The 26,944-nt window shown below is 41.9% G+C and overlaps 1 protein-coding gene across 5 annotated transcripts in view; it reads right to left on the bottom strand.

Moving 5' to 3' along the window:
* The window catches only part of PAPSS2 (3'-phosphoadenosine 5'-phosphosulfate synthase 2), a 79,655-nt gene that overhangs the window by 12,552 nt on the left and 40,159 nt on the right, over positions 1–26,944 (bottom strand). For 3 of the 5 annotated variants that reach the window (XM_036828484.1, XM_036828487.1, XM_036828485.1), the window contains 8 exons: positions 15,950–16,067; positions 12,178–12,413; positions 10,411–10,549; positions 9,741–9,859; positions 9,496–9,609; positions 7,115–7,226; positions 4,157–4,171; positions 625–830 (listed from right to left, as the gene is read on the bottom strand). In XM_036828484.1, coding sequence (XP_036684379.1) covers positions 625–830; positions 4,157–4,171; positions 7,115–7,226; positions 9,496–9,609; positions 9,741–9,859; positions 10,411–10,549; positions 12,178–12,413; positions 15,950–16,067 — 1,059 coding nt within the window. The remainder of the gene's footprint in view (positions 1–624; positions 831–4,156; positions 4,172–7,114; positions 7,227–9,495; positions 9,610–9,740; positions 9,860–10,410; positions 10,550–12,177; positions 12,414–15,949; positions 16,068–26,944) is intronic. The other 2 variants (XM_036828486.1, XM_036828488.1) reach the window with 1 other exon arrangement.

A 26,944-nucleotide genomic window follows, 5' to 3' on the forward strand; every position in this document is an offset into this window, starting at 1 on the left:
GTCTATTTTGCCGTTAGGCAGATTGACTCCAAAATAATCCTAATCAGATGAACACATTTTTCAATCTGAAAAATATCCACCGATGAAAATGTGGTATTTTCCCTCTGGAAACTCTGCCGCTACCTGTGCTTTTTGTTTATTGAAACAATGTCACCGACCACCCCCCTCCCCACAACAGCCACAGAGCATGAACTTCAGTCTCTTTCCAGAGGTTAGTTGGATCCATTCCGTATGAAGAAATTGACTTCCCTTGTGAATTTCACGATGGACAGGGCTGCAGGCTCTGGCTGTGGTTTTGTGCATAGCACAGCTATGATTCTGGTTCTCGCCTCATGATGTTAGACTAAATTATCTCCCCAGTCCAGTTGTTTCCCATTTAGCTGAGGGAGTCACAGCCATCACAGGATCTGAGGGCTCAAGAGACCGTTTAGACCAGCCCTCCAACAGAAAGTCATTTCTTTGCCCTATCTAAAAACATCTCCCCAGGCAAAGCTTGCAAGACCTCCCTTAGAAACGCATTCTTTCATCTAACCCCAGTTTTTCTAAGTCCTTCGCGAAGGAATTAAAAAGAATTATTTTTATCCTAAGTTAAAAGAAAGACCTTCCAAAGATTATGCCACTTACTTTGATGTAGGGGTGTTTTGCACAGGTTGTGCCCCACACATGCGAACAACGCTCCTCTTTTCTGTGTTCGTAGAATTCAGGGTCTTGTAAGATAGCCACCTTCCGTCCTCCGTGTGTCAGGACAAACTCGCTGCACCCTTCCAGCCGCGTCTTATCGTCCGCAGAGACGGGCAGCACGACGGGGATGCTCATGTTGATCACTCCGTCTGTGGACAGAGCCATTCGATGCGTGAATGTGGGATACGAGGTGTGGGCTCCTTTAAAGAGGCCTCAGACGCGCACAATGTCTCTTCCAGACATTTCCTGCAAAAGGCATTAAGACCTAACTCTAACAAGGTTATGTTGGCTGCACTAGTTTCTCTAGCGTCTGTGATAAATCCTTTGAGAAGAGGCTTCTCAAAGCAAAAGATGCAGCGTTTGTGAAAAGTGGGCTGTTTCAAATCGTAGGAGTGGCTTCAGTAAGTGATTTGGAGGACCATGCCCGAGGGGGTGGCTCCCTTCGGAGTTCCCTTTTTAAAATTTGGTCCTGACCTCAACACACTGGGAAGCTTAAAGTCTTTAAAAATCCAACTAGATAAAATAAACGTGGGCAATGCCCTGCATATCTGCGAATTCCACACCGGCAGATTCAACCACCTCGTGGATAGCGAACCTTATCCAGGATCCACCTTTGGTTGAATCGTGGATGAGGAACCCGCAGATACAGAGGTTGGACTGTGGAGCTGGAGCATCCACAGATTTCGGTATCTGCATTGGGTCCTGGAACCAACCCCCTTCAGATTGGGAGGGATGACTATGATTTCTTAGTGAAGCCAGATAATGTAAAAGAAATCACACAGCTGTTTCTCCCCTTTTGTAATGGTGCCCTAACATTCTAGCAAATATGTCAGGCTTTCAGTTGTACTTACAGTGAGAAAACGGGGGCACAGAATTAAGTGTATAATATTAAAGAATATCAGGGAGGTTTGGGGGGAGTTCCCAAGTTCAAGACTCAGAAGGGAACGAAAGGAAAGTGAGTAAAAAAAACATTCAACTCGTTACCCAATTTAAGCTCGTACTGCTTGCCGCTCCACCAGCCAATAAATGGAGAAATGAGTTGTTGGGAGAAGGAATAGCAACTTTATTTGGAAAGCCAGCAGACCGGGAAGATGGTAGACTAGTGTCCCCAAGAACCACTTTCCCTGAATTCAGGCTTCTTTTATACTAAAAGGGGAGGGGATAAAGTCAAACATTTTCTGGTTCTGGTCAGACTCTCAGGGGATGTTAATTTCTTCCTCCCTGCGGTCATTCACAGGTGGGCTTAGTCAGGATGTTTTCTGTGAGCTAAACAAAGGTCTTTTAGCTTAAACTTCATCGCATGAGAGGCAGTGTTCCCAGAGATGGGCCATTATGTATAATTTAAGCTCATAGGCAACATCCCTTTAGGGATTAACTTGTAAAAGCAATAGAATAAAAAGGTTAAAGTAAAAGAAACAGATCCAATGTGGAGTAAAATTTGTTCTTCCTTATTACAAACTCAGGATTTCCAAAAGAGGAAGCAAATGCTGTTATTTATGGATTGGAGGAAATGTACCATAGATTAATGAAGTCTTTTAAATCTAACTTTCAAAATCCAACATTTAGACCACTTCTGATAGAGTTAAAGATCTGAGATCTGAGTTCTATTCCTTTGGGGCATAATACTCCCCCATTAGCTATGAAACAAAAGTCTACAGGCATATCACTTTGCACATTTAAAATACTGTCCAAAAGTTACTAGGACATAAAGAATGTCACAGGATATATACAGCAACTTCCAGCAATAAAGAAATCCCATCCATCATAAAATCCCACAACCTGCTCTGGGAGCCTCATAAACAACAAGGAAGATACTGTACACAGAAAGTATGAGTTTCCTCACTCAAGTAACTCCTTTGTTTCAAAGTTCACAGACAATAAGAGTAGTCCAAGCAAGCCCTGTGCAGAGAGCACTGAACTCAAAGCCAAGCAATCTCCTATTTACTACCTGTGTCACTCACCTTCTCTGTCCTCAGTTTCTCCACTTGGAAAACGGGATCATAAATAATATGTATATCCCTGCGTTGCTGGGAAGAGGCTTTCTGTGGATAGCATGACCACACTGCTTACAAAGAGTGCCTTGACCAAAATAAAGTAAAACAAGATGCAAAGCAAAAGGCGGGTTGGATGCTGGCGGAAACCCAGCTCTGCCTGCAACATGCTTGCGGTGCTGCCTTCCATCAATTACTCTGGGCTGAAATCCAAAGAATACTCCACTTGCTTGTTGCCATCGCCTCCTTTGGTCCACTAGGTTCCAGCACAACGTAGCCTCTGATCCACCTTCATCTTGGCCTTGAGTGAAAATCCCAACTAAGGAAACAGCACTACCTGACAGGTTGTCAAGAGACTAATCTGTGGGATGTTGTGGGAGTTCTACCGAGTAACAGTGCCAACTGATCTCATACACCTGTAGCTACAACTCCACACAGGTAAAAGCAGATTTACTGGGGTTTCCCTATCATCTTAATCAACTTTTCTAATACATAAAATTATCCTACAATTTAACTCTGTGCTGAAATAGCCTCCATGGCTTTAAACATTGACTCGGGCTTTCGGCCTTTTTCCATCATGTGCTTCGGCTCTGGTGGGAACCACCCTGATTATTTTACTGCAGTATAACTCATTTTGGAAAAGAGTATCGTAGTGTTTTAGCCACAGTTAGTCCAACACTTAACTTCATGTTTAATTGAATAATCTTGCTTTTGCTTTAAATAATTTTCAAGCCTGTTGTTTTAACCTTGTAGCTATGCTTATCATTTGTTTGGGACTATTTCTGGGCAAAAACTAAAATACTTTATATTGCTTAATTAGCCTTTTTCAAGGAAAAACAACAATGATGAAAACAATACTCAAGATAAATGATATCTTCAGAATTTTACCTTTTTCTTCTGGTACAGTGCAGAAGTTTAGAATTGCAGCGAGTACGTGTTTATTCCCAGTTTTATAACTATCAATCGTCATAGCTTGAAATTAAATTCATGCATAATAATTACTCATCACAAACGAAGTACAATTATCCACAATCCAACCAGGTGCATCCACTTTAAATTGTATCTAAAATTGATTTATCCTTCATCAATTAAAAATGTTTTATAAATGCAATAGAAAAAAATTTCCAGATTTGTGAAACAAAATGGGGACCAACACTCAGTAGAAGTAATTAACAGAGAGGATCATAAATTTTTAAAATCTCAGGAACAAAATGTGCAACAGAAATTTAGAAACAAGTTTAATTTGTTAGCCAGATAAAACATTATAAACAACAGCTGCATCTGATCCAGAAATTTCCTGTTACTTGGACTCCTATCAACAGAGGAATGCAGCATTATTCTATTCTAACTGGTTGGATCATGAACTGTTAGCAATTCCAACTGGTTCATTTAGATTTTTTTTTTAGTTATGTCCTTACCATTTCTAGTTAATATAACATATCTAATTATAATAATTTAACTACTTATAAAGTTAAAGTACATACCAGGAGGGAACATGCCTAGAGAAATACAAACACAATTAAGAAACATATTGTTTTCAACTTTCCACCAAAATAATAGTAAAGCAACAATGACAAGGAACAAACTCCTACTATGAAGTTTCATACATACAACATACAAAGATACGGAGCTTTTTGTTACTGCTATTTCTAAAAATAGAGCATATGTGACAGCAAAAAGCTGGTGAAACCAGAATTTGTATTGAATACTGTCCAATACAATCCAAAAGCATTTTTAAATAATTATGTTTTTAAATAATTATAACACATGTCAATAGCCCCTCCAACTTAAGCAAGAAGTTGTCTCTTACAAATATGTGATGTTATAACTACTGTCAGATGATTCCAAACCAGGCTTTGGGAGGTATACAGGAAAACTGCTTTAGAACGTCCTAGAATTCCTGATGTTTACAGGACACGAAAGTATGCCCATCCCAGGAAAACCTGGATTTGAATCCAGGCTTCGAGTGAGTTATTTAACCTTCCCAATACTTACTTCCTCATATGGACAAAATACCTTCACAGTGGTATTATCTGGATTAAATGTGATGTCCTACGTCAAGCACCAGGGTCAGAACACATTATGTGCTGAATAAATGCTGGCAGTATATAGAAAAGCTCTCAAGCCCTGCCTTGGAAAGTCAGAGCCGCAGAAGACTTGCCATTAAATGATCAGGTCTCACAAGGCTGCTATGTCTTAACCCTACTTGGATGCCACCAGTCAAGAACATAAGCTTGAGGTTCCATTTGTAAATTTAGATGTGACATTTATCATTGGAGGATCTATGACAGCCCCCCCAAACTATATATCCAGTGAGAAATAAAATAATAATAATACACTGACATGAAAATAGATCCTTGAGTAATATAGGGAGTAACTCACACTATATAATCATCAAAAACACTAAAAAATTTTTGATTTTGCTTTTGGACTGAGTAGACTGAGCTAATTTTATTTTATTTTTTTACTGTAGGGGGAAATTGTGAACCTTTGAGAAAATTAAAACCAACAAAATACTTTTGGGAGACAGGGTCAGAATAGAAACAATTTTACCTGCAGATTGTAGGTGATCAAGAAATGTGCAATTGTTTAATGGTAGATGAAAATGGCCACATGTCTATGGCTACAAAAATTATTTCAAATTTTCAATGGTGGTGACTCAAACTTCATAAATTGGTTAAAATTAAATGATATCCATACAAATGATACCTTGCCCAACCTTCTGATGCAGAGAGACATCATTTTTGGAATTTAACTGTGTCTACTCAGTCCAAAAGCCATCGAGTCAAGCTCTGTCATGAGACTGTCATGGTGTGGTAGAGGGCAGTGTTTCAACCAGTTTTCCCTAGACACCCTCAGGGCTGCTGTCCAGGTGGGAGAAAGACAGCCCACTTCTTCCAAAGGAGCAGTTCCATTTTCATCTGTTGTATATATTGCCTCAGATTTCACTGAAATAGTTATGACTTGAAAAAAAAAAAAAGTTTGACAACCACTGATGTGGCGGGAAAACCCCTCCGGACTAGCGTTCAGAAGATGAACTGCACTGCCTGTCCCAGCAAGCTCATATTTGTCTTCATTATCTATCTCCAGCAGCTAGAACAAACCCTGACATCCGAGGACACTCAATAAATATTTATTGGCTAGCTGATGAACATCTTATCTGTGCTACTTCCAAACGGATGTGACTAGAGATAAGCTACTTGGTCTGTTCAAGACTTTGAAGTCCTTTTAATTTTATGCAGTGAGGGGGTTGTTAATATATGGAACATTTAACATTGGACCAGGTACTGTATTCTTTTAAACATTCAACATCCCATTGAGGTAGGTACTATTATTAACATCCCTATTTTACAGATGAGGAAACTGAGGCCCAGAGAGTTTAAGCAATTTGCCCTGAACCCAGACAGTTTGGCTCCACAGCTCACTCTTATCCACTATGATATTCTGCCTCTACTTAGGTAGAGGTGGGCAGCATGTTACATCCCTGGTATGTATTTTTATTAATTGACTTACGTAGGAATTAAGGAGGCTTCTGGAGGGTATGGGGAGTTTTGAAACCTAACTACTACTGGGGTTGCTTTACGCCCCATTCCCCAGACAGAGGCACAAACCTAGAACATGAACATCTTTCTCAGGAAAGAACATCTGATTTGATTTTTCTCCCTAGAAGGTTTGCAGCCCTGCTAAGTATTACAAATTCAGTATGCCTCTATCCTATCCCTCCCCCACTTATCAGCTATTCCCCAAGATCTTGAAATAAATAAGTTCTATTTGATAAGGTCAAGACAGTTCTAGGAAGGAAATGATCAGAGAAGGATCTGGAAGTTTTCTGAATGAGACATCCTTCTAACCTTGACAGGAGCAGTTCTCTAAAAACCATTCAGCTTCTGCCCAGAAAGCTTCCTTAACACCCCCTATTAGAGTTTAGTGGATGAAGCCATCCTAATATATTTCACGTATGGGCATGAATATCGACACTTTATTATCCACCAAGGAAAGCAGCTGCTGCAATAATGTTTGCTGGAGGATGGGAGGCATCCTGTAAGTCAGCAATGAGTGCTGAGTTCATCCTGGCTTCCCCAGGATGGTCCAAGCAGCTGCCAATGGTACTTCTGACTGTCCACTGCCTTCTGAATATCAAGGCCAGCAAAGGGCAGGTGGAGGTGAAAAAGACTTAACCTTCTCTTGGCTTTGTGTGCAAGTCAAACCTTTATTTTATGGTGCCTTAGCTTTAAGTAATCAATAATCCTTAGAGGATAACCAAAAAAAATCCTAAAAATGGAAGCTTATACATAATTGGACACACCATAAATAATCTAAATATTTTCACAATAGGATTTACAAACCAAGGATTAGCATTTCTTGTTCCTGTGAAAACTTCTGAGAAATACTTTTTTCTTTAATAATAAAGAGAAACAAAACGAAAAAACAAAAACCCATACCGTCTAGCAGGGTGCCAAAGTGTATAACCTGCAAGTACTCCTTTTCCCGCATAAAACCTTTGAGGGGAGTGGCCCAGCCTTCACTCAAAACTTGGACCCACTGAAGATCCAGCTGCAAAACACAAAAAAGCAGGTGAACATTTCCATAAGCTCCGTTTTCCAGCCATCTGGCCCCAGGGCAGTCCATTCTTATTCAGTTGACAGGAGAATGAAGGCAGAACCTTTTATGATTTAAGCGTTTCCATATGTAATGCTGACCCATGATCTAGGGGCTGGAGAAGTTTGAGTCTAGAACTTTCTGTGGGAGAGTGGTGAAAAGATTTCAAATTGGGATGATTTCTTTGAACACTTTAGGCTGTATCTATCCTTACAATGTGCAACTGTGTTGAAGATTCACTGTTCATTCTTTTTTCCACAAAAACTCTGGTTTGGCTACATTTTTTTCACCAAATGTGTTAGTTATTTGACTGAACTGAGCAAACCATTGACACTAAGATAAATGTCCAGGGACTTCCCTGGTGTCACGGAGGTTAAGAATCCACCTGCGAATGCAGGGGACACAGGTTCGAGCCCTGGTCCAGGAAGATCCCACATGCTGTGGGGCAACTAAGCCCATGTGCCACAACTACTGAGCCTGCGCTCTAGAGCCCATGAGCCACAGCTACTGAGCCCGCGTGCCACAACTACTGAAGCCCGTGTGCCTAGAGCCCGTGCTCCACAACAAGAGAAGCCACTGCAATGAGAAGCCCACGCACCACAACGAAGAGTAGCCCCTGCTCGCCGCAACTAGAGAAAGCCCACGCGCAGCAACAAAGACCCAACGCAGCCAAAAATAAACAATAAATAAATAAATTTTTTTAAAAAAAGACAAACGTCTAAAATTCTTAGCGTGATACTGACAGGCCTTCAAGCTCTGGCCCCAGGGGCTCATGTAGGGATGTCCACCTGCCCCCACTCCCCACCTGGGGGCCTAGTCACCCACAGTGCCAGACAGTGTGCAGTCTGAACACACACGTGGTTTCAAGCCCATCCTCCCCTCTACCTGAAAACCCTGTTCGTCATTTAAAACCCAGCTCAAAAAATAAAAATAAAAAAATAACCCCCCCCAAAATAAATAAATAAATAGATATAAATAAAAATAAAACCCAGCTCATGGGTCACTGCTCTGAAATCTTTCCTGTCACCCCTAGGATCAAAAGAATTAATCGTTAGATTCTTTGAAGTTCTTCTGTACCTTGCAGACCATTTTGTTATTGGAACTATTATTCCACACTGTAATTATAATTATGTGTTTCTCATCTGCCTGGAGCATTGGAAAACTCAGAATTTATTGTGTTTATAAGTTCACCATGACTTACTAAAGCCTGGGTCTTCATGAGCTGAAGCACATTCCCAATGTACTCTGCCTCTTAAAAAAATGTCCAGGGGCTTCCCTGGTGGCGCAGTGGTTGAGAATCTGCCTGCCAATGCAGGGGACACGGGTTCAAGCCCTGGTCTGGGAAGATCCCACATGCCGCGGAGCAACTAGGCCCGTGAGCCACAACTACTGAGCCTGCGTGTCTGGAGCCTGTGCTCCGCAACAAGAGAGGCCGCGATAGTGAGAGGCCTGCGCACCGCAATGAAGAGTGGCCCCCGCTCGCCGCAACTAGAGAAAGCCCTCGCACAGAAACGAAGACCCAACACAGCCAAAAATAAAAAAAAATAAAAAAAAAAAAATGTCCAAGGTTTTAATGGATACCAAAAGGTTACCAGTGAAGACCTGATCACCTTATATGAACCAACTAACACTAACCAGTAAACAGGCAAAGGCATCTGCAGGGCTGTTTGCTGGGATTGCATCGTAACATCTTCTAGGTAGCAGAATCAATGCAACCAAAGCTCCCTCTCCTCAGACTGGACTCTCCCTGATGAGGGAAGAGTGGGATGTGCAGAGCAGGAAAAAGATCAAGGCATTCATGTCACTTTAGATCAGGGTTGCTTCTTGTTTTCTTCAAATTCCTTCTCAATGGTCCAAGAAACACCTGTATTCTGGACAAACTATTTTCTCAGCAACTGCCAACAAATAATTACTGCCTAATGCTTGCGCGCTGGCATAACTGAAGGTATAATGACAACCATGTAAAACTGTCCTCTGCAAATATAGAAGTTACGTTCCCAGTCTGCCTCTGTACATGGCATTGATCAGCTGCCTTGTGGCAACACTTGATGAGAGATTTTCTTGAAGAAGAGGTAAAAAAAAATTGGCAAAATGAAGTGTTTTTCTTTATAGGCATTGCATTTTCCTTATGCCTACCTTCCTTATTCATTAAGAGTAATTGTAAATGGATTATAATGACTGACATTAAGCCTAAGTCTCCATTAGCCAGTGTGCACCCTCTTACCTTGGTAATTGATAGCGAAGGGAGCACTTCGGCCTCAGCTCGGACTTGGTCGAGTTTGTTTTCTGGCACAAAGAGTTCGTGGATGCCTTTGATTATAGTGTGGGGTACAATGTTCTGAAATGAAGCAGACTTGGTAACAGTTTGGAATGAAAACTATAAAAAGAACACTTCAGTAAACAGATGATCTTTCATGACTGTATAAAACTATTAAAAAAAAAAAAAAAAAAGACGTTCAGTCCACCCACCTGCTCCTGTAGAAGTTCCACCACCTGCTGCACACAGTCGCTCACCGAGGACAAATTGGTTTTAAGCACAAGCTCAGGAGTTTCAGGTTTCTCATAATCGGAATCAATACCCGTAAACCCTGCAAGGCAGAAGGCTGAAAATCACATCTGCACCAACAGAACAATCTTTTTACTCAATAAGACATGACACATGTTGCAATAATGTTTTCAACCGCTGTATTCAGATTAAAACAGAAAAGGTCAAACAGCTCTCCTTGCCCTCTAGCCATAGATAAGAACATATACAGCTGTGTTTTCAATACAGAAAGCCCCGATTATCAACAAAATCTGTCTGAGTCCAAGCCCTCTGCAGCTGATTAGAATGGAAAAGGAAAACAAGTAGGAGGAAAACTGAAAGATTCCTCCTCCACACAGGCACATACACATATCCATTTTAGTTCTCTAAACTTGATTGCTTGTGGCTGGGGTGATAGTTCTTGAAAAATACAAGCCCACATTTTAACTAGCCCACGGACATATTGAAGATATTACGGTTTGATAAAAAGTTGTGTGCACTATATGCAATTTTGGAAAACAGTTTTTGAAACTTCAGACAGATTTCTGGGCACAGACTAATAAGAATTGGTGGCATAAGTAAGTGGCAAAGATACCGCTGAACTGGCTCTCCTACCTTTGATCTCCCCAGCTCGGGCCCGTTTGTAGAGACCTTTTACATCTCTGCTTTCACAAATGTTTAGAGGCGCATCTACAAATATCTCAAAGAATGGCAGTCCTGCAGATTCATGGATTTTGCGGGCATTCTCACGATCCTGGAAAAAAATTACCTTTAAGAATGTAAGAAGAGGGACTTCCCTGGTGGCGCAGTGGTTAAGAATCCGCCTGCCGGGCTTCCCTGGTGGCGCAGTGGTTAAGAATCCGCCTGCCAATGCAGGGGACATGGGTTCGAGACCTGGTCCAGGATGATCCCACATGCCACAGAGCAACTAAGCCTGTGTGCCACAACTACTGAGCCTGCGCTCTAGAGCTCACGAGTCACAACTACTGAGCCTGCATGCCACAACTACTGAAGCCCACACGCCTAGAGCCCGTGCTCCGCAACAAGAGAAGCCACCACAATGAGAAGCCTGTGCACCACAACGAAGAGTAGCCCCCAATCGCCGCAACTAGAGAAAGCCCATGCGCAGCAACAAAGACCCAACACAGCCATAAATAAATTAATTAATTAATTAATTAAAAAAAAAAGAATCCGCCTGCCAATGCAGGGGACACAGGTTCAAGCCTTAGTCTGGGAAGATCCCACATGCCGCAGAGCAACTAAGCCCGTGCACCACAACTACTGAGCCTGCGCCCTAGAGTCCATGAGCCACAACTACTGAGCCCACGTGCCACAACTACTGAAGCCTGCGTGCCTAGAGCCCGTGCTCCCAACAAGAGAAGCCACCGCAATGAGAAGCCCGCACACCACAACAAAGAGTAGCCCCCGCTCACCGCAACTAGAGAAAACCCACGTGCAGTAACGAAGACCCAATGCAGCCAAAAATAAATTAAAAAAAAAAAAAAACTTGGCAAAGAAAAAAAAATTAAAGAAAAAAAAGAATGTAAGAAGAGGTTTCATAATGAAATTCTTCATCACAAAATACTGTGTGCTCTGGTCGTCCATGACCTTAAGATAACCCTGGGGTTTGAGCTCTTCAGAGGTGTCAGGAAACTAGCCCTTTAGAGAAACTCCAGAAATTTCACTCTAGTAAACAACTCTCCCAAGTACTTTCCAAAAAAAAAAAAAAGCGAACAAACAAACAAAAAAGAATGGGAAAGAATCCCAACCAAAAGACAGGGCTGGCAATATAAGAGCATTTCATTCAAAGGATGTGTTCAAAGTACATAGTGTCTTATATGTAATTCACAGAAATTTCCTGTTTTAAAACAAGAGGAGTAACACTCCACCTCGTTGATTTCAACGTTGAACACACATAACCTGATGCATTGGTGAGGAACTGCTGTTTTCTTTAGTAAGCTAAGCTCTCTGACTTTTTGGAGAAATACTGGCTTGGCCAAAAAGTTCGTTCGGGTTTTTCGGTTAAGAGGGACAGGGAAACCCGAAGGAACTTTTCGGCCAACCCAATAAAATTACCGAGCTTTGGAAATTTTTCTTGTTTAACTTTCTCTTCCTTTCAACTCTGGCCAAGTGTACCTTACCACTGTGAAAGTGGAAGGGTTTATGTCACCTGGTGCCCTCGCATCTGGAAACGAAGGGACTCTCTTTATATAACCAATATTAAAGAGAGGAAATTAGGGAGCGAGTGGGGGAGGGAGAGCCAGTGGGGGAGACTGAAAGTATGACATTCCTCTGTCCTCCCCTCCGCTGGCTCCTCATCCTGGCAGCTTGAGAGCACCGGCGCTGTGCGTGGCAGTTGTGTGCGTTGCCAAAGCATTTTACCTTCGCAAAAGGAGAAATGAAGCTGGTAATGCAGACCAGACCAGCGTCGGCAAACAGCCTGGCCACCTCAGCAATCCGGCGGATGTTTTCTTCTCTGTCCCAAGGAGAGAATCCAAGGTTTTTGTTGAGGCCATGACGGACGTTGTCCCCATCGAGGGAGTAGCAAGGGATGGCGTGGGAGACGAGATTCTCCTCCAGAGCAAAACTGATCGTTGTTTTTCCAGCACCAGAGAGACCTGTTCAGAATGGGCAAGACAGGACAGGCACTGTCTCTGACTGTTTAAGATAATAAATTGTGCTCTGAACCTAATTGTGAACTGATCCTAATTTTTACCTAATTCAAGCATAATTAAACCCTCATTACAATCACTGGATTGACCTCAAATCAAAACCATTCAAGTCTAGAAAAAGCAAAGTTTACTACAAGTCAAGTACTAGCATTTCTTTCAAATCTTGAAATAACTATTTGTCCCTTGTTAGGATTATAGCCTTTCAAAGCAAAAGGGGTTCATCAATAGGGAGACCTTGGCAGGCTATGTATGGTCCTTGGTGTGTTCTGCTTCTGAGATGGGCTGGGACCTGGGACCCTTTACCAGAGTGCTGGCACCTGGACAAACGTCTCCTGGAGCAACAGAGTACAAAGAAACTGTAAGGGACTAAAAATACCTGCACGCATCCACAGCTGGGGCAAATTATAAACAATAAGATGCAAAAAGGCCAGAAACCAGCTGCCATTTCTGGGGTGCAGGGAGCAAAAGCAGGGTACTGTGCATGATTCCTGCACACGGCACCACCACCAAGGGGGTCAGCCGACCGCCTAAGCCGCCCCTCCAGCCTGACCACCCATCTGCCCCTACTCGCATCCCATTTAAGCAACCGGTTTGCCCCACCTTAGGAGTGAGCAAGGGCAACTGTTTCTTGTTTTCGCTCCCTCATGCTGCAGCAGGGACCTCAATAAAGCCTTGCCTGAACTCCTTGTCTGGCCTCTTATCAATTTCTATTGATTAAGGAGTCCAAGTACCTGAGTTGGTAACACTTTGCCCGCAGAGTATTTGATAGATTAGAAAGTTGTGCATACAAATTCAGATTATGGCTTCTCTTGAAAAAAAATCAGAGGCTCCGGCAGTGGTGTCCTCATATCCCCTTATGAGAGCAATCAGCTGGAGGGAGGGACAGCCAGACCTTGGAGACTGGGAGGCCCACCTCCCTTGTAGGTGCTGCTAAGCACCCATCTGACAAGAGAACCAACATACTCTCCTTTTGTTTTCAAGATTTTCCAAAATGATTCTCAAAACATAAAGACGGAGAACCACCCTGAGCTACGCTGTAGATGTAGTTAGAGTTGCCATATACTCTTAGGTGTCTGGAGTCTTTACATGAGAGTGGAGTTACAAGGTGCCTTCTACCATGGCTTCAAAGCACAGTGATTGGGAACACACACTATAATTTCTACATGAGGGAGAATGTAAGGAGAAAGGGAACGAAATGCTACCCGCCAAAATTACTTAAGAGCTCAAAATCTGAACCACCCTGGAAAAGGAGACCTCTAAAAATTCAGCTGTTCTAAAGATCTCTGAACCTGAAGAAAAATGCAGTTGATGCCAAGCCACTGTCAGACAGCACCCAGAAGAGGAAAAGTCAGGACGGGGGCAGAAAAGAAAGTCAAGAAATTGTTAATACAGAGAAGACAGCAGGGGGAAAGAGGCAAAAGAAAAAGTAAGAGTAAAGAAGGGATGCAGGACAGACTTGGAAAGAAAGGTGATATATAAAGGTAAACAAGTATTTTCCATATTTTTAGTTATGTTTTAAAGTCATGCCCTTGGCTTTGACAGAGGATCATTAGAAGAAGTGGCTACGTGAAGAATGTGTTGGCAATCTTTGTAAATCAAGGCATTGTCTATTACATCTTATGTAATTCAGTTTCATTTGGATAGAAATTAATGTGATAAATTCCTCTTAAAAGTTATGTCCAGTTGTGGGGTAGGAGAAATGGGACTCCTGAATCTCTGGTATGTTCTCTTGCATCAGAAAATGAGAGAAACAATAGAAATTTCTAACACAGTTAGCTGTATTAAAATAGATCATTGGAACATTTATTTTAATACATTGACGTAACACCAATTACATTTACTGAGAGTTTTACTAGGGACCAGGACTTGTGCTAAGTGCATATATGCTTTATTTCATTTTGTTCTACCTATACCTCTATGAGGCAGGTATTATCTTTATTCTCATTTTACAAATAAGGGAACCGAGGCTTAGAGAGGTTGGTTGGCTTGTCCAAAATCACACAGCTAATGTAGGTGAAGCTGGTACCCAACTCCAACTCTCTAGATTTGAAGTATTTGGTTTCTCCTGATTTGCCTGGTCAATATCCAACATCTGTAATATGAGAATAAAAAATAAACTAGGAAAAGATGACTTTTTGAGAGTAAGAAAAGACAGAGGAAGTATACCCTTGAGATTTTTTTTTCTCTTCTACCTGTTCTTTCTGTCTTTTCAAGGGTGTTTTACATTAAGAAAAATGGACTCTGTGGGTATGTCCTGATTCAAAATTTGGACAAACACATGAAGGCAAAACATCTCATGAAGGCAAACACATAGCAAGAGGAAAACGTCTGGAGCACGCTGTTTTATTCACTGCTGCACGTCACGTCTCTCAGAGGAAGCGAGGGAAACATATCAGGAATTGCGGCAGGTGAATCTGCCTTCTAGAACACAGCAGCCTCCTTGCCCTCTGTCCAGCCTCACCCTGGAAGCAGGGAAAGTTGCTCTTCCAGGGATGAATGAAACCCGGAAACCAAGGGCAAGTGCCACAGGCACTAGGAAATAACTTGAAAGAGAAGAATGAGGCTGCTTTAGACAGGAATAGGAAAGACTCAGAATGCGAGAAAAGACGCAAGGCAGGTCCTCGCTTGTTGTGTTGTTTAGAACTATCTTCAGGTTAGAATAAATTAGTATTTGTGATCAAACAGTAACACGTAAGTTGATTTCATAACCTGGATAAACATATCTTTGCATCTGAGTTCATCTCCATATGAAATATTATGTCTACAACATGAACCTGTTTTTTTCTTTTGAGTCCAGCCTATGTCGGACCTGCATTCCCAGGAATCAAATTCCTCTACCTTGTACTCAAGAGTATAAGGTAACAGCCGAGGACTAATTCCAGTTCTGTCACTAACCCTTAGCTTTGACAGTCTGGGGCTATAAAAACACAAGAAAAGGGAGATTCATTTGGTCACCTCGGTGGGAATGAGTTCTTTTTTTATACACAAGGGACAATACTCAGCTACACAGAAAACATTAGTTTTGCTTCTTGCAGAGATTTTAATTTTTTAAAATAAGTAAAATAGCCCCCTAGAATATTAAAACATCAGAAAAGAATAAAGAATATCTCTAATGGACAGCCAAATGCTTGATGTCAAATTAGGAGAGCCCCATTCATAACTGCCAGCAAATGTGTTTAGGCATGAAATTAAGAATTACAGAATTCCTTAGAGCTGAATGGGAATGTCATAATCAACTTGTCCCATCCTTTCCTGCCAAAGAGGTGAAAACAGAGAACTAGAGACATTCCATGACTTGATGGAAGTCCTATTTCTCACTGATGGGTAGAGCTAGGACTAACACCCAAGCTTTCTATTACAGCTCTCAGCCTCCTTCTAATGTTGAAATACACATGTAATATGTATGTGACACTATCTTCCTAAAAATTGTGTGTCACCATCAGTTTTCCATTAAAAAATATATAGATCTCAACACAGCATACCTGTCAGCCACACGGTACATCCTCGGAATCCACCCCTTGTTCCAACCACCTGCCCTCTCTTATTCCTGCTCACATGATGCGCCTGATACACAACATTGGTGGATTTCTGCTGGGTCTCCTACAAAACAAGAGCAAGCGCAATATTCAATTAATAAAATAATAAATCTCATATGTATACATATAATAAAATAATAAAATAACAGATTACATAAATAGTCTTCCCTAACAGAAACTCCTTTTTTTATAATTGGCATACAGAGTAACATTAATTAACTCTACTAATTTAGAAACAGACACTGCCTTTAGCATACTCATCACCACCCTTTGAAAGTATAATTTGAATGAGGCAATTATTGATGCAATGTAAAAGTTCTGGTTCCATGACATATTAAAATGTGTACCTTTAGGTAATGGTTAGGGGAATGTCTTTGTTTCTGTAAATTCATGTTCTTCCCAAGTCCCATGGGCATGAACTGAAAACAGCCCAAATACTCCAGCCACTGAGGAAATAATAGGGTGAGGCTGGTTGAGCTCCTCTCTAGAGAGCTGGGAGAGGCCCCGATCACAGAACAAAGAGTTAGAGGCCATTATACCCCTCCTGCTCCCACCCAGACACAGACGTCAGCAACTTGAGAGTTGATCCCCGAAATAGGACTCCTTTTCCACAAGTACTGAAATCTGCTTCCACTTTCCCAAGGGTCAGTGTATGAACTTTTTAATCTTTCAAAAAGGCCTGAAGAAATGGAAATGTACCAGTTATTAGTCTTGGAGGCTAACTCAAATCTCGAATGTCTTTATTTTGGCTGTAATAAAATCAGCCCCGTGAGGACACAGATTATCTGATCCTGACCCTAAACTCTGACTGGAAGGTACATGTCTGATGAATAAAAAAAGGTAAAATGAGTCAATAAATACAGTTAGTGGTGGACATTTAAAAAAATAATATGTGAAGATGTGATCCAAGGGGGGAGGGGGTGGATCAGGGGAACCCATAATGATGGTTAAATAAAAATAAAAAGGTTGAGAACTGCCCATATGTGTCTCTGGTATGGTAATTAAATTTCTAATGACAGATGTAATCCAAGTTGCTGAACTGTAAAAATCTATGAAGGCTTTTAAACACTGTACATGTATACCCACCAGAGCTAAAAAAAAAAAGCTCCAATATTCTTTGAGCAAGACCCAGAGAGTCTTAGAAAACTCTGGGTCACATGAGGGCAACTTTTACATTCTGGAGCAAATTAAATCACCTCTTTATGCCTTTCCTTAGGGAAAAAAAAATCAAGGGGAATACAAATAGGACTGTTTGGAGGCTTATATAGATAATGGATGGGAACGTGCTCTGTAAATGGCCAAGTTCCCTACAAATGCGGATGCTGACAATGATTGTTCAGCGTATAGCTGCAGCAGGAGAGCCATCTGGATTAGGATCAGGAAAACCACTTCAAGACCAAGGAGGAAGGGGCCCCCTGCTGGCCCTTGGGGGCTCAGAAAGGCAGTGCACACCCGTGGGGTGGGCCTGCTAGTGAGGCACAGAGCCCAACAAAGGGGCCAGCTGGCAGGGAACAGCATTATCAGTGTCAGCGGGAGCCAAGAGGTAGGTGTTGAAAGCTGGGATCGGCTGGGTTAAGTTACCTAAAACTCTCCAAGGCTAGACGCTCTGATCATCCATCAAACAAACCTGGTCAGAACCCAAGACTTGGAAGGGGTCGGGACATAGTAGAGAGCAGGGGTGGCTTGCACGAGAGGATTCATAAAGGGGGACAAATGAGGCTAGTCCATGAGATATTCTAGCCATATTTTCCCTGGGTGAATAAATCCCCTGAAGGTATCCTGAGTCTTTTGTGCCAAGTACACTTTATGGCTCAAGGATAACATTAAAATTTTCTTTCTCTCCATTTCCTTGTTAATCACTGCCATTAAGTTCAAGAACACTGTGTGTGGATATCAGGCCCACAAGTCAGTTCATCTGTTCATTCATTGATTCTTTCGGTAAATGTTTATGTAAATGAGCTCCTACTAAGTGCCAGGGGCCATACTAGGCACTGGGAATATAGTACTAAACAAAGCAGAATTCCTGGCAATATTTTAGGGGGAAATACAGACAAAAAGATCAAGTAACTGGGCCCCTCAGAGGAGAGGGAGGGTCTCAGACATGTATCTCTCTACTGTATGAAGTGTATGGCTGTTAGCATAACTGAAGCCATCTTGGGCCGTTACAGTCTCTCCTGTTCTTCTGCTGACCCTGCCAGGGACTGTAATGTAAAGTGAATCACTTCTCTGTCATCAAGGGCTTTGTAGTTAATACATATTGTTTAATAATCATTAGAACCAGGTGACCTCTCCTCTATGCCCTGTTAGTTCCCAAACAATGACGAAAACCTTCACTGACGTATTCCTGATGCCCACGAAACTCGTTACCCGTTCGTAAGTCTTGACATAGAAAGGCACGTCCTGTTTCCAAGTACCTACCCCCACACTCTAGGTTAATATAAAATTGTCCCAATGGCCCTGCGGTGGCATGGAGTACAGCTGTGAATGCTTCTGGATGGTTGTCGACACAATCCTGATCCCATCCTGTGAGTAAGTTACCCCATAATGAACTGATCCATTGATTATATGGAGTTGCCTGCCTCATTTTTTTCAGTCTCAAGATGCCTTCTTAGTTCAGTGGGCACTATGTGTTCCCTCAGTCCTCTGACATGAAGATATATAAAGAATACCTGCAACTCAATAATAAAGAGACAACCCACTTTATAAAAATGGGCAAAAGGTTTGAACAGTCACTTCACAAAGGAAGATGCACAAATGGCCCATAAGCACATGAAGAAGGGCTCAATGTCACTAGTCATGAGAGAAATGCAAATTAAAACCAAAATGAGACACTACTGATAATATCTAAAGTCAGCAAGGATGGGCTCTCATATGCTTTTGTTTGTTTTTTAATTTTAATTTAATTTAATTTTTATTTATTTACTTATTTTTGGTTGCACTGGGTCTTTGTTGCTGTGCGTGGGCTTTCTCTAGTTGCGCGGGCTTCGGTAGTTGTGGCTCATGGGCTCTAGAGCGCAGGCTCAGTAGTTGTGGTGCACTGGCTTAGTTGCTCCGCGGCATGTGGGATCTTCCCGGACCAGGGCTCGAACCCATGTCCCCTGCATTGGCAGGTGGATTCTTAACCACTGTGCCACCAGGGAAGTCCATGTGCTCTCATATGTTGATAGTGGAGGTGTAAAGTGGTCCAACCATCTCAGAAAAAAACCTGGCAGTTTCTTATAAAGCCGAACATTTACCTCCCTTAAGGACTCAGCAATTGCATTCATAGACATTAACTCAAGAGAAATTAAAACTTATACCCACAAAAGGACTTGTACAAGAATATGATTAGCAACGTTTTTGGACAAAAACTGTAAATAACCAAGTGTCCATCAAATAGGAAAATAGATAACAACAACAACAACAAAACAAAACGCCCAGATTATAGAATACTCTTCTAATGGAATACTAATCAGCAATAAAAAGGAATGAGCTACTGATATATGCAACATGGATGATAATAAATGAAAACATTTTGCTGAGTCAATGAAGTCTTACCCAAAAAACCTACGTGTGATTCCATTTATATGACGTCCCCCATCAGGGAAAACTAATTTGCAAAGTCAGAAGAGCAGTTGCCTCTGGGTGATGGCAATGCTGTACGTCCTGATAAGAGATTGAGGTACACAGGTGTTTGCATTTGCCGCAACTCATGGAATGTACACTTAAGATGGGTATTTCATTACATGTAAGTTTTACCACATGCAAAAAAAGAACCATTAAAAAAAAAAACTAAGCAAATACGAAAATACCTAATAAGATTCAGGTGGTGGGGGACTTCCCTGGTGGCACAGTGGTTAAGAATCTGCCTGCCATGCAGGGGGACATGGGTTCGATCCCTGGTCTGGTAAGATCCCACATGCCACGGGGCAACTAAGCCTGTGAGCCACAACTACTGAGCTCGTGTGCCACAACTACTGAAGCCCGTGCGCCTAGAGCCTGTGCTCCGCAACAAGAGAAGCCACTGAAGTGAGAAACCACCCCCTGCCCTCCGACAGCAACTAGGGAAAGCCCACGCGCAGCAACGAAGACCCAACACAGCCAAAAAAAAGAAAAAAGAAAAAAGATTCAGATGGTGGAATGATATTGTTCAGCACAGCTGCGTTTGTGGAAAAGGGCTCTGATCCCACCACAGCACGTTTGACTTAAGGGGCTGCTGCCCACCTGTGCACGTGAATGCCCCCCAGTGCTTAATTTGTCCACAGAGATGGGTTTTTTTCCTCTCTTTTGGCTGTTCCTTCTCCCTAGAGGCTGAGATCCAGAATAAACTCCAGGCTTTGCTAGTCTTCTGTGGAAACTTTGTTATGATCTTGTTAATTGCCTCCCCAACAAGCACTTGGTTTTCCAAAACCATCAGAGTCCACCGGAAGGAACTACTCTCTTACAGTGTGTAATAGTTAATCTCTGAACTTTTGGTTTTTATTAACCGCATCTTAATCATGGGTGTTTGTCCAGATTTTCTATCACTCCAACAATGTTTTAAACAAACAAATAAAATCTTTTCAGATGGCCAGGTACTGGGGTTTTTTTGTTTGTTTCGGGAAGATATTTTGCTTCTTATTTATCTCACATTTACCCTTGATTTTCTCCAAAAGGCAAACAAATAAAATAGAAGCAGATGTTTTGAAGGATATTTGAACTGCAAAGGGGTGAGGCAGCCGAAAACTTTTCTTTTCCTTGTGGAAACCCTTCCTTCCTTCTTAAGAGCATATGGTGTTCTAAGCTTCGGAAAGAAAGTGGCCGTCAGAAAAAGGATTCTCTCTACGGAAAGCAAAGCACATGTTAAAGAACAAATGCTTGCCTCCTCGTGAGTAGAAAAGGAGCACACAGACGTCCACGGCACCTCGTCTAACACTGACTCTTAACCGGAAGTGGCTCAGAAACCACAAAGTTGGTGGCATACTTCTATTCTGGGTTCCTAAGGAAAAAAAATGCAAAAATCCCTACCTTCTTCCAGGTCACTGACCCAGAAAAACTCCCAGGAGTCGCATGAGGATGGGTTTTGGCGTCAAGCAAATAGGGGTTTGAAACCCTCTTCGTAACCTACTTGCTCAGTGACCCTGGGCAAGTGCTAAACATCGTCAAACCTCCATTTCCTGTTCTGTAAAATGGGGCTAAGAATAGTTTCCTCATAGGGCTGCTGAATGGATTAAATAATTTTCTATATAAAGTATCAAAGAAAATACATGACAAGGTAAGATGTTGAGGCTGATGAGGCCCAGGAGGCATTAATCTACTCTGGAGACATCATGGTAGTTTGAGGCCTAAGTCACCCAGATTTAGAAGTGTTCTAAGGCTTAGGTCCACTCTAAGGCAAGTCTGGGGAGGTGGGGCTCATGATCAAGTCAGACAATGGATAGGAAAGCAATTTTGTAGGGGTGAAGCATCACACACACACATATGCACACGCACGCACGCACAGGAGCACAGGAGGATATTGTTGCCGTTCTGATTATCATTTTCTTTGACCCAAAGCCCAGCCAGTAACATGCCTCTCCAAGGTGCACCAGTTTGAAGCCTCCTTGTTCTACCCACCCAACACTTACTGCTCTCCTGCTGGCTGTCTCAGTCATGAATGCTTGGTCGCCGGCATGAGGATGGCCTTTGCCCCAGGTTAGCCTCATGAGCTATTAAAGATGGGACTTTATCACCCAGCCCAGGGTTGCAGTGAGTTATCTCTGCCAGATCCACTCCTCACTCCCATCAGAGATGCCTAAAGGGGAGTATGAAGGAGCTTCTGGAACTCAGGGTGGGATAGGCTAGGTCACGGCAGGCCTTGGTTTCGCGTGCCTAGAAGAAAAGATGCTACATGGGGAAAAGACTTCAGATGATTTCATGGCGGGGCGGGGCACCCTTGGAGCCAAATCAGAGCCTGTGCTACAGTGAGTAGGCTTATGAAAGAGCGGGCGCTGGAGGAATGAGGAAGCTGGAAAGCGCAGGTCAGTTTACGAGTTTCTCAGTGCTCAAAGGCTTTTGGTGTGTGCCTAATGTCTTCAATCAAAAACAAGTAAGTGGATTTGAATTCCCTCTACACCCTCCTGCCTCCCCCGCAGTGCAAACAAATCCACTTTCCTTCTCTAATGACAACTCTGCTGTTGCCTTTGAATTTGGCCCTCACTGCTGTTGGGCTATGGTTTCATTGCTGTCTTGCTAATTAAAAGTGTCCCAAACCTCCCTGACCTCGGTGTGCAGTTTGAAGATTCATTTAAAGGTTTGTCTGCAGAAAGCAGCAACCTCAGTAATCACCCTCTTAGGCTCATGGTAGGAGCTCCACTCTCACAGCCATTATCTCACTTACCGTTCAAAGCCCGGGAGCTGAGGAGACTGTGCATTGTGACCCATTTGCAGATCCTTAAACTACTGGTTGAAGTCCCACACCTGCACGATGCAGAACACACCGCCAGGCTTCCTGACTCCAAGTGCAGGTCTTACTCCTGCCCAGACAGAACTCCTAGTTTCCAGTCCCAGCTGCGGGACCTCTGTGTCACGGCTTCCTCATTGAGGACTAAATGGTATCATGCATATTATGGCTTTTGATACTACATAAAAATGTAAACAATCAAAAGCTCATTCTCATTTCATTTTCATTACTTAACCTGAGTAGCTTCAAATGTTTTACCATTACAAGTATCTATTTATATTTCTTTCCTTTCAGAGTATTTCCTTGGGGTCTATAGCCCAAAGTGAAACAACTGAGTATGAAAAGTTATAAACTATTTTGTAAGTCTCATTATGTATTGCCAGTTCATTTTCCAGAAAGACAGAGCCAAGTTACCAGGCTACACAATATACCTGTTTCTAAATATTCCAACTAACTTGTTATGTTTGCAGTTTTAATGTTTTTTTCCCCCTAGATTACTTCGCACCTATTTAGTTACTAGTAAGAATATGTATTTTTCCATGTTGTAAGTTACTTATGATATTTGTGTGTTTGTCTCTTTTGGTATTAAGTAAGGACAATCTAGGCAATGACCTCATCCACTTTTTAAAAATGTATTGTGCGCGAATTCCCTGGCGGTCCAGTGGTTTGGACTCTGAGCTTCCACTGCAGGGGGCACAGGTTCCATCCCTGGTTGGGGGACTAAGATCCTGCATGCTACGCGGTGCAGCCAAAAGCATACTGGTACTTTTTTCTGTATTTTGTATAGTAAAAATTTTATTAATTATAATATACACTTTTTGTTCACTTTCCTTTTGATATACACTTTATTATATATCACATATATTATATGTAATATATCATATTAAAGGGTATTTTAAGAATATATAAAAATATTCCTGTTGTCTTTGATGTCTTCCATTTGATCATTCATCATAGCTGAGCCAAATATGTTCTTTAGACATCTATTTTGATATGATTAAACTATGATTAAACTATTCTATTTGGATACATCTGACATTTTAATAATGTGTCATGTGCTTACATGGGTCAATTTTATTTCTTTTCCATCATTATTATCCAGTGATCTCAAAATATGTTATAATTCATTTCCCTATTACTTTGAAAATCTTTTAGTAGTTTGAATCTATTTCTAGAATTCTTATATATTTATAATTCTTATGTATTTATAGTTTATATATTCTTACGTATTTCTACAGAATTTTTCTACTTTTAGTGTGGACACCTATGGTACTGATAGTTGTTGCTCTGTAATATGTTTTAAAATTCTGAAGATAAAAAGCTCTTTCTTGGCAATTCCCTGGCAGTCCAGTGGTTAGAACTGAGTGCTTTCACTGCCGGGGCCCGGGTTTGATCTCTGGTCAGGGAACTAAGATTCTGCCAAGCTATGTGGCCAAAAAAAAAAAAAAAAAAAGCTCTTTCTTTAAAAATGTTTTTTTCAATTTTAGTTTATTTTAAAACACATTTTTCCATGGAAATAAAATTATTCAAGTCTTGCTGAGAACATGCAAGGCCTCACTATGATTTCCCCTGCTAGTCTCGCTAATTCTCAAAGAACCTCAATATCATAATACAGAAAAAGGAATCATTACCTAAAGATGTTCATAATAATATTATTTAAAAGAGAAGCCATCAAAATTTCCATCAATTAAATAGCTTATGGCATATCCATATGCTGAATATGCACATCTGTATTTATTGACCTAAAACTATATCATGCTGTATGCCCAAATGCGAAAACAGGTTACAGAGGAAATAACATTAATCCCGTTCTAGGGCTTCCCTGGTGGCGCAGTGGTTGAGAGTCCGCCTGCCAAGGCAGGGGACACGGGTTCGAGCCCTGGTCTGGGAAGATCCCACATGCCGCGGAGCAACTGGGCCCGTGAGCCACAATTGCTGAGCCTGCGCGTCTGGAGCCTGTGCTCCGCAACAAGAGAGGCTGCGATAGTGAGAGGCCCGCGCACCGCGATGAAGAGTGGCCCCCGCTTGCCGCAACTGGAGAAAGCCCTCGCACAGAAACGAAGACCCAACACACCCAAAAATAAATAAAGAAATAAATTAAAAAAAAAAAAAAAAAAAAAAAAAAATCTTAACTTAAAAAAAAAAAAAAAAAAAATCCCGTTCTAAAAAATATATATCTATATGCCGGACCCAGGGAACCCAGGAGCCCGGGCGCCAACACCGCCCCCTAGTCGCCCTCTCGACGCCCCCTCGACGCCGCGGGGACAGAGAGAGGCCTGCGCCACGAGGGGTACAATTGTTAGGAGTTGCCTATCGGGCAGGGAGCGCACTGGGCGGACCGGGCAGGATCCCTGCTCTGGCCTGACATCATATTTGACGTAGCAACCACGTTATGTCACTTCCCATTCACCGTGAGAAAAACACCACGCCAACTCCAAGGGGCATTCTACCAAATACCTGATTAGTACTCCTCCAAAGCGTGAAGGTCATCAAAAACAAGGACAGTCTGAGAAGCTGTCACTGTCAAGAGGAGCTTAAGGAGACATGACAACTAAATGCAATGTGGGATGGGATTCTGGAACAGAAAAAAATATTTGATAGAAATTAAGGAAATCTGAAGAAAGTATGGACTTCAGTTAATGATAATGTGTCTTTAGTTCCTTAATTGTAACAAATGTGCCACACTAAAGTTAGTAACAGTGTAACCTAAGTGCAGGATATATGGGAATTCTGTATCATCCTCTCAATTTTTTCAATAAATCTAAAACTGTTCTAAAAAATAAAGTCTATTTTTTAAAAGAGTGCATTTTTACAAGATTTGGCAATAAACAAAACACTATAAATCACCTTGGCTTCTGCACTGCTGGATTCTTTATCCTTCCTGATCACATTTCTTAAAATCACTGACTCTATTATTTTACTTCTAATTTAAGGATTAAAATTACTTGGAGTTATTTGAGAAATCCTTTTATAAGCACACCATGGAGTAAAGAGGAAGGACAGAAAGATAAATAGGTAAGACATTGATAAGAGTGAAATACATAGATAAGTTGTGACATACCCACATTGTTTATGGCGACATTCTAAAATATTACAAGAAAGAAAGATTTTGGTTTTAGAAGAAACTGATGAAACATAGCAGTGCCCTCTTCTGAGCCCCTTTTGTCCCTCCAAAATGGAGGTGAATTAATTGTCTTTCAGCCTCTTTCAGCCCTCCTTATGTCCCCAAACCTCCTGTTATGACACATGCACCCCTTAATCTTCCATATGGAGGGATGTGAGTAAATAACATAAAAAAGGAGGAGGAAAACGGAGATCTGAAACTCCTTAGGGGAGAAAAAAAACCCTCAAAATGGCTATGTTTTTTTGCTTCAGAAGCAGGAAAAGTGGAAGAGAAGAGATTATATGAAGTTTATTGCAGGGTAAAAGAGTTACTATTTTTGGACCAAAGAATCCGGAAATTGCATACTGTCCTAGAGTGGACCCAGGATGGAGAAATATGTGGCTGGAAGTTGGGGGTGTATGTGTGTGGAGTTCCTTCTCAGGACCTCCAGGAGAGGGGTTCACACACCCACAGATGCTCACAAATCTTCACACCTGGACCCAAAATTTTGCCTCCTTCAGCGATTTGGCTGGGGACAGCTCACACCTGCACTGAGAAGCAGGTGGAAAGATGGTGAGTGAGGACAGGGGAAGTTTAGATTCCATGGTTATACTGGGGGTAGCAATATTCCTGGCATGTTAGACTGACAATTTTAAAAAAACATTTCCTGATGGAGAAAGGTTCTTGATGAAGCTTTTCCAAGGCCTGCATAACTCATTTCCAAGTTAATCTCTGGAACATGACTTGTTCTTAAAATGACTCTGAGGGCTTGTAGGAGCCCCTGCTCTCATTCCTCTCTAATTATGTATCATCCATCTACAGGTCCTGTTTTTCTTCATAGTATCTCTCATATAAGGATCTTTCTTCCAGTTTCCACTGTTAACACCCTGACTTAGACCCTTACCATGACTTCCACTTTAGTGCTCAGGCCTATTTCCACATTACGTGGTGAGCAGGTCTCCAGATGGTCTTCAGTCTTAGTCCAGAAGCAGTGGCCTCATCTGTGTCACCCTCTCCAACAGAGCTTGCTCCAGGTCCTCCTGGCTTGCTTCTCATATACAATCACATTTCACTCCTCAGACCTCCGGATGCTATGAACGCCTTCTCCAGCTCTGACCTTTGCTTGTCTTCTTGACCATAATTTGGAGTCTCCTCTTGGCTGGACTGCCCTCCACTGTCATGAATAACTATCCCCGTGGCTTGGCCCGGCTTTTTGAACCTTATTCCTCAGCACAGTTCCCCGTGAATCTTTTTTTTATTTTATTTTTATTTTTTAATTTTATTTATTTATTTATTTATCTATTTATCTATCTATCTATCTATCTATTTATTTATTTATTTATTTCATGGCTGTGTTGGGTCTTCGTTTCTGTGCGAGGGCTTTTCTCTAGTTGCAGCAAGTGGGGGCCGCTCTTCATCGCGGTGCGCGGGCCTCTCA

This window comes from Balaenoptera musculus, chromosome 16 (assembly GCF_009873245.2).
Source record: "Balaenoptera musculus isolate JJ_BM4_2016_0621 chromosome 16, mBalMus1.pri.v3, whole genome shotgun sequence".
Taxonomy (NCBI): Eukaryota; Metazoa; Chordata; class Mammalia; order Artiodactyla; family Balaenopteridae; genus Balaenoptera; species Balaenoptera musculus.